Raw genomic sequence first — 8,654 nt, 5'->3', positions numbered from 1 at the left:
GAATAAGTCATAGAAGAAAAGTCAACATCATTGAAGATGGTTTTAAAACCACCAGTGTAAGAGAAAGGATTTCGATTAAATACCCCTTGGTAGTTGAGTTCCACCATCGCAAACAGTCCATTAGGTTCCGATTGTGCCATTGCTGCGAGTTCTTTGTTTCTTTCAGCTCGATCACAGGAATGCTTCACAAACCCTAAATCAGTTTCTTTTACAGCTCAATAATGAAGAAGAAGACTAGTGAAGTTCGATAGCTGAAGACGAAAGGCTTTAAGCGTCGTATTTCATTAATTGATGTGGCATATCTCACGTGGCATCGGATTAGACAAAAAATATATATTAATTGACAAAATGGCATCGTATAACCGGGAAACCTTCTAAAAGTTGCTAAAATGGTGTAATTAAAAGGTCAGTTACGAGTTTAATGGTCTAATGTACAAAAAAAAAACATTAAGGACCAAATTAGCCAAATGTTAAAATTTTCATGTGCTACAGTGACATTATCCCTCAAAGATAATACTTTTCATTGCTTTACTCTGCAACAAAATCCCACTAACACACTAAACAGTTAAATGGTGCATAGAACTGTAAAGATTTCATTCAATTTGAAAAAAATGTGAAAAATGAAACTTTATTATTCAACATTGTTGTGCATACATAGATTAAATCCTATAGTTTTGAATTCACGTAAAAACAGGGTATTCATGAAAAGATCTACACTGAAAAAAATTCAAATATGACTAAAAAATTAGAGATTTGATAGTTACCTCAAAAAGTCCCAGCATCGTGTAGTCACAACTTTAACCAAGAGTAAAACTTCTATATAAATGTACCAGTGGACTCACCTTCACGTTTTCACTAATGGTTATTCTACAATTAAAAAAGAAGACATTAGATATTCAAGTAAAACGTTTTTAGAGAAACAATACGATGATGGTCCATGTTTAACCCATCACCATGCCATTACCACTTTTTCTTCAGCCTATCCCCACTCCATACATACAACACAAAAACACACATTAGTTACACACACATCACATATAAACATTAGGAAAGGAAAACACAATGTATATTTCCACTCAGAGAAGAAAACCCAAAAAATAGAGCATCGATTGCCTTACTTTTTATATTACCATTTGAGATATCGGTGTTTTATTGAGGAAATCAATATGAATCTATCAAATTCCACCTCTGTCTCCATAAATATGAAGTAGAAAACCAAAACCCTAAGCTATTGTCATAAAAAGAGCCATTATTTAGAAAAAATATGGAATTACTCGATTGAGATAGAGAGAGAGAGAGGAGGATTCCAAATTTACCTCTTTTTATGTTCACTATGAACTCATAGAAGCAGACATCAGGCGTTTTCCATGGAATCGATCACAGTGGTAAAGAATCGGGTTGGCGGAGGACGACACGGGAGAGTCATGGCCTCGATATAGTGGGTGTCACTGATTTGGTGCCGATGGTGCTTAGTGGTGGTCGTGGTAGCAGTCGTAGGGTGCGCTATTAGTGGTGTGGAAAGGGATTTTTTTGTTGTGATTCTCAATCGATGTGATGCAAGTGTAGGCAGGAAAAAGAGGCAATTAGATTATAAGGTTTCACTGGTAAGATAGACGCGGCCAGAGGAAGAGAGGAAAAGTGGTTGTGATTTTGTGTTTCGTTGGACAGAGAGGGACGGTTTACCAGTCAAAATCTATTGAATGAAATTTTGTATGAAGAATTGAGAAATCTTAGAAGCTCGATTCAGTTCAACTTAATTTCAGAGCTTTTGAAACTACAAATAAACAATATATGATTTTTACCCTAGAAATGGTTAGGGCTAAATTACTTCAGTAGGGACTGTGTGGTTTAAATAGTAGAGTGTTTACAAGGAGATAAGTGAGATGATGGTATCAGTGGAGGTGATGATGGTGAATTTAGGGTTTCTCTTAGAGGGAGGAAGATAGATGGAAGAGAGATATGGTGCGGCGATTTCGAAATAGAGAAGAAAGAGTAGAGGTGGGGGAGGGTTATATAATTGGCGAAGAAGATTAATAGCGGAAGAAAGTGCTACATAGTGGAAGTTTGTTGGCCAGGATTGGTGATGGGACCGACTCAAGAGCCATCGGTTTGGCTGATTAGATTTATATTGTTTTTAATACATAACATAGTTGTAAATGTTGTTTTAGGGGGTGTACCTCTTAAAATTCAGCAAAATATTGTAAATGGTTTTTAAGGTGTATATATATATATATATATATATATATATATATATATATATATATATATATATATATATATATATATATATATATATATATATATATATATATATATAATAATCTAAAGGAGCTTAGAAACAATATCTTTTTTGGCTTTAGGTTTTTGCCACAAATGTTTGGTGAATTTGACAGTTTTCGTCCCTAAAGTCAAAAAATTTATATTTTTTTTTGTTTTGATTAAGTTTTTGTGTTTTTAGGTTTTTGCCACAAATATTTAGTGACTTTGACACTTTTAGTCCTTATAGTGAAAAATTTTATATTTTGCTGTTTTTGCCACAAATCTTTAATGAATTTGACACTTTCCGTCCTTATAATCAAAATTTTTATATTTTGACATAAAAAACACAAAAAACATTCTTTAGAATTTTTCCACTATATTTTCCCAACTTTGATAATTTTAACATTATTGCCACAACATTTTTAGATTTTCTCCACCAGTGTCTCTTCTTTTGGTTGTACACTTTTGGCATCTAATTTTAGGGGCTGTCGACTTTCTCCTATTTTTGTGGTGATTTACAATTTCAGTACATATCTCTTAAAATTTGCCAATTTTTCTCATATTACCCTAAAAGCGACGTAGCTGCGGGTTCTTTACTAGTTAATAATAAACGAGCCATCAAGAATGTGTATGCCCTTAATGAAACCAGATTGTTCCTTACTCCCCAAGTTGCAATCACCACACTCAACCGATTTGCAAGAATTTTTCCCATAATTTTATATTGACATCCTATATGACTTATGGGATGAAAATCTTTAACAAATTTTGCATCAACAACCTTTGTAATAAGAGCAATAAAAAAGGATTACAACATTTAGGAAAACTTTGGAACTTAATTGAGCATGCTTTTAGTATTTTGATTTTACATTAGTTACAATTTGGTCCTTATACCTTTTAAATTTGTAGTTATTACAGTTTGGTCCTTGGACTTCAAATTTACACATATTACCGTTTGGTCCCTGGACTTTAATTTTGTAGTTACTACAGTTTGGTCCCTGGATTTTAATTTTGCAGTTATTACAGTTTTGGTCCCTAGACTTTAAATTTACACATATTGCAGTTTGGTCCCTGGACTTTAATTTTGTAGTTACTACAGTTTGGTCTCTATACTTTAAAGTATAGTTATAGTCCCTGCACATAATTTGTTATTGTAGAAATGGTTGCTTGAAGTAACAATATATACCTATTTGACAATAAATACAATTCCATGGAAGAAAAACTATATCAAAATATTTATTTATGTCATGTACTAACAAAAGAATCCATTAATTGAACCCTAATTAAGAACATTTGCATCTAAAGCTAACAAATTGTTAAAAGGACCAACTAATTCTCAAGCTTTTTTCATATAGACCCCGAAACTCCTAAACCACCCTGCGATTTTGTATTGTTTCCACGTTTCCTAAAATGAATAAAAAAAATTATCTTCATTGTTAGTATTGTTATTTTTAATGAAAACAAAAATTGAGTAACCTGTTAGATGTGGATGTTTCACTTTGATCAGAACTTTGAGATGCTGGATTTTTACATGTCCTTTCACGGTGTCCATACTCTCCACATCACGGACATTTGTGTCTTCTTTTAGACTCATCTGATGATTTAATTTTGTTTTTTCTTGGTCGTCCAGGTGGGCGTTTGATAATAGGTGGACATATTTTCTCCACATCTTTTTGTGTCCATTGATCCTGTCCGGGCATCTGAGCAATTTGAAAAGCATATGCAGCTTTAAACTTCTCTATAGTGAAATAGGGATCAACATATTTGTCCCAGTTAGCATCCCTTATAAAAGCAATAAAAGTCGCTGCATGTACACATGGTCGGCCCCGAACTTGCCACACTCGACAACTACATTTTCTTTCATCTAAGCTGACCTCCCAACGTGTTCCCTTGTACTTCACTTCAGCTTGATTCTCACAACTTCTAGTAACTTCATATTCACCCAAGTTCTACATGCAAAATTATATATATATATATATATATATATATATATATATATATATATTACTGAAGTAAAAATTAAATTAAATATAATCATTCAACTGAATTATTTAACATGCTATATATATATATATATATATATATATATATATATATATATATATATATATATATATATATATATATATATATATTATTGAAGTAAAAATTAAATTAAATATAATCATTCAACTGAATTATTTAACATGCTTACCTTAGCGATGTGATTGAGATGGTTTTTAGCAATAGGAACCAATTCGCCATTTCATGTATTTACCAAATTCCTTTTCTTATTAAACTGTTTCATAATATTTTCCTTAATTGCATCAAGAAGATCAAGCACGAGTTTATAGCGCAATTTACCTATCCAAGAATTAAATGTTTCTGAAATATTATTAGTGATGTAATCACACTTGGATGTAGTACCAAACTTGCTTCTACTCCATATTTTTTTGTGGTTGGTATTTAGATATGCAATGACATCATCATTTTTATCACTAATTTCCTTTAACAATGTGTCATGCTTGGTAGAACGGTAGGTTTTTGCAGCAGCCCATAGTTTGGTGTTAAAGAAGTCGCCACGAAAGTGTTTCTTAAAGTTGCTATATAAGTGTCTTATACATTCTCTATGTTCCACATTAGGATAAACATTCATCATGGCTACTTCTAACCCTTTTTGCATGTCTGATGAGATAACAAGACCATTTGGTGTTCCAATTGCCTTTTTGAGTGAATCAAGAAACCATGTCCATGATTGTGTGTTTTCTGATTCAAGCACACAGTATGCTATTGGAAAGATAGAATTGTTACCGTCAATACCAGTTGCTGCGGCTAGTACACCATTGAACTTTCCTTTTAAATGACAAGCATCAAGACCAATATACGGACGACAACCAGCAAGAAACCCTCTGGAACAAGCTGCTAAACAAATAAAAAACCTTTTGAAAAGTTTCTTTCCACCAACTATGTCAAAGTCAATTTCAACAACGCTTCCTTCGTTCGTTTGTAATAGTTCTTCTTTAAATTCATCCATCTTCATGAAAGAGTCTTCCCACTTACCATACATGTCAGTATAAGCTTGCTCTTTCCCTCTAAAAACTTTTAGGTATGACACATCAACATTGTAAGTTTTCATAATCCAATTTCTAAGCTCGTATGGAGAGACATCCCCATCAGATTTCAACTTGTCAGTGACTACATTAGCAATCCATCCTTGTGTAGCACGCTTATTGCCACCCTTGTTGCTGTGAGTGCAAGTATGTACTTCTCCCATTTTCTTAACCTAAAAAAAGAATTAAATAAACATAAATATATTTTTAATATGAAGCATGTAAAATATAACTTAAGATATATACTTATTTCAAAGGTAACTTCATCTTGTGTAATAGAAGCATGAATTCTCCACTTGCACTCTAGGTTTTCACACCTTGCTGTGGATCGTGCCGGGTCACTTTTCTAAATATAGTAGTTAAATTCATTTGTGACTGCAAAGTGGTTCAAAGCTCTCCTAAAGTCAACCACGTTTTCAAATTTTGAGCCGACTTCCATGCTTGTACTATTCTTACTAAATGAGTAAACTTCATCATCATCATTCATTATACCGTCTTCATTATCAGAACTGCGATGACTGTGATAGCTTTCTTCACTAGGAAAAAGGTCTGCATCATACTCATCGTGCGGTTCATCTCTGTTGGCGCACAAATGGTTAGTATGGTTATTAGCGCCAAGGTTATTCTCTGTTGTCACATAAATGGTTACTTGTTTCTCGCTTCCATACATTCCAAGCATAGCCATGAACTTTTCATCAGAACCAAGCTCAATAAGGGATTTTTCTGGTGCATACTTGTCAACATAAAGAACAGAAAATTTTGTGTTGTTATTTGATGAATAACGCTTTACCACTTCTTGATGTAGTTGACTTAAACTGTATAAAAATGTGTCTATGTGGATACATTTTTGAGAGCCAAAACAATATATTTGCCTACAACTATTCTTCGTCAGCCGAAAGTAACCCCCATATTTCAATTTTAACTTGAACTTGGATGTTGGTATACGCCTGAAATTGAAAAATAATTAGAGAAACAATCATACAATTTAGAAAATGTTTAATTAAATTAAAATTAAGATATTCGCATAAACATATTTAATTATTGGAGACTTAGCCCTACTCTCCCATATAGGTTTTGATGTGTCATGAAGGGAAATATCTTCTGTTTGAGAATGATCTTCCGACATTGGTTTGTATCGCCTCTAAAGTATAATTTTAAGTCGACGATAAGAAAAAAAAAGATATAAAGGTATAACAACACGACTTCAAAAATCAACATTGACACAACAACTACATCAAGTCTAGGAATTGACTTGCAACTCTTTTGTTCATATTCATGTGATACCACTTATGAAATAATAGTCAACTGTATTTCACATGGGTTCATTTTTTGTTTCCAAAGATCTAATATTATTCTTTTACTAAATAGGTTTATAAATTTGTGCATGAATAAATCAAACAACAACAACAGCAACAAAATCCAAATTGAGGAAAGGGAAGGGATTCACATTTTATTTACGTAATGCGTGTGTGTTTGCAAAATTTATAATATAATGACTTTTTAATCCTGAAAACTGCAGCAGAGCGTTATTTTGAGTTGGACAATTTTTTCAATTTGTGCATGAACAAATCAAACAACAACAAAAAAATTGAAATTGAGGAAAAGGAATGTGTAACACCGTAAAAATTTAAACAATTTTTCACATTTTCAAAACACATTTCCATTCATAATATTTAAAAAAAAATCTTCATGTATCACATCTCAATTCATAAAACATATCCCAAGATCAAAAGAACATATAAAACTCCGCGTGTGTGTACGAGTCATGTCGGCGCCTTCCCGCGATCATCACTAGTACCTGGAACACATAACACAAAACACTGTAAGCATAAATGCTTAGTGAGTTCCCCAAAATACCACATATAACACATATTAGCCACTCGAGGCTATAACTCTGTGGGCCCTAACTCTGTGGACCCTCTGATCCTAGCTCTGTAGACTTTCGGGTCCTAACTCTGATATACACACAACATAAATCACATAGAAATAATGCAGTGCAACACATCACATAGATAGCATACAAGATACTCTATCACATAACTCTAGTTACCTACTCAAGGTAAAGTATAGTGAGAAGACTCACCTCGGATGTCTCGGGTAATATCTCGCTCGCGTATACACTGATCTAGCCTCTGCCTAAACACATAAAAAATCATCTCAATCAATAACAGCTCTCCAGGCTAGACTAGACTCTGACATGTCCTCTAAGAAGGCTAAAAGACCATTTTACCCTTCAAACGGTCCACAAGTCCAATTGTTGACCAAACTCAAAAAAGTAATAAAAAAGTCAACGGTCAAACCTTGACCAGACTCGTCGAGTGCACAAATGTGACTCGACGAGTTTATGCGTGTCCTCATCACCCCCGGTTCTCACTTGACTCACTGGGTCAACCCTCCACTCTTCTAAATCATCGTTGGTCGTAACCCGTGGGACAACCCGACCCAACTCGTCGAGTCAGGCTCTTGACTCGGCGTGTTCAGTCGTGAACTCAAGTCCTCTAAATCCCCAATGACTCACCGAGTCACATCCCCAACTCAGCGAGTCACGAACTATGTGGTTCTCTGGGAAACCTACTCCTACTCGTCGAGTCTGTTCTTGGACTCGGCGAATTCATGCCATGCTCATACTCAAATGACCTCCTGAGGTCAGATCTATTCCTCCAATCCATAGATCTAGCTTCTCTATAGCTTATAATCACGTAAAGGTCGGACCTTGGGCACTCATGCATAGTCCTCTATGTTCATTTTGGTGGAAACTCTTATTTTACAACAACCCTAATTCATATCTCCAAAGAGAAGGCATAAAGCAGAATGGAAGGGACTCTCTAGACCTCTTAGGGTCCACATCTATGAATGATTTCACCATGGGGCCTCTCTTACTCTAGATCCAAGTTAAATAAGGCATGAGAAAACCCTAGATGCAATCATAACAGCAAAAAAAACGGGAATAGGCTCAGATAGGTACCTCAAATAGCTTCCCCTGCCCAAAAGAAAGTAGATCCAAGTTCTCCAACCCGTCTAGCTTGTCTTCCCTCTTCTCCTCTTGTTACAACACACAAGAAATGGTGGATAATGGCTTCTTCCTCCTCAAAAACGCTCAAGCACTTCTAGGGTTTCTCTTAAGGGTCTGGTAGCCGCAAATGGTGGCTATAAGTCCCTTTAAATAGGTCCCAAACCCCGAGAATTAGGGTTTCACTTAACAACGTGGACTCGCCGAGTCCGTGGGTCGACTCGTCGAGTCTGGTCATTAATCCGGATAAGAACTCGCGATCCTACTCGGCGAGTCTGCACATCAACTCGCTGAGTTCC

General features: G+C 34.9%; 1 protein-coding gene across 1 annotated transcript; it reads right to left on the bottom strand.

The window, feature by feature from the left end:
- Positions 1-3,818: 3,818 nt before the first annotated feature.
- Positions 3,819-6,471, bottom strand: LOC145099132 (uncharacterized). Its single transcript, XM_079036719.1, has 4 exons — positions 6,395-6,471; positions 5,722-6,292; positions 4,514-5,518; positions 3,819-4,205 (listed from the first exon to the last, which is right to left on the bottom strand). Exons 1-4 carry the CDS (start codon positions 6,469-6,471, stop codon positions 3,819-3,821), a joined length of 2,040 nt encoding a protein of 679 aa, XP_078892845.1.
- Positions 6,472-8,654: the final 2,183 nt, after the last annotated feature.

Source organism: Lactuca serriola, chromosome 4 (genome assembly GCF_051521515.1).
Source record: "Lactuca serriola cultivar US96UC23 chromosome 4, Lser_US96UC23_V15, whole genome shotgun sequence".
NCBI classification, from domain to species: domain Eukaryota; kingdom Viridiplantae; phylum Streptophyta; class Magnoliopsida; order Asterales; family Asteraceae; genus Lactuca; species Lactuca serriola.
Note: the sequence above shows the minus strand (reverse complement) of the source record. Positions and strands in the feature narration are given on the sequence as shown.

Coding starts and splice junctions, on each gene's coding strand:
- LOC145099132 (XM_079036719.1), bottom strand. CDS start 6,471: ATGTCGGAAGATCATTCTCAAACAGAAGATATTTCCCTTCATGACACA. Junction 5,519..5,721: donor GAGCTTTGAACCACTTTGCA/GTCACAAATGAA, acceptor TTCTTTTTTTAG/GTTAAGAAAATGGGAGAAGT. Junction 4,206..4,513: donor TTAATAAGAAAAGGAATTTG/GTAAATACATGA, acceptor TTTTGCATGTAG/AACTTGGGTGAATATGAAGT.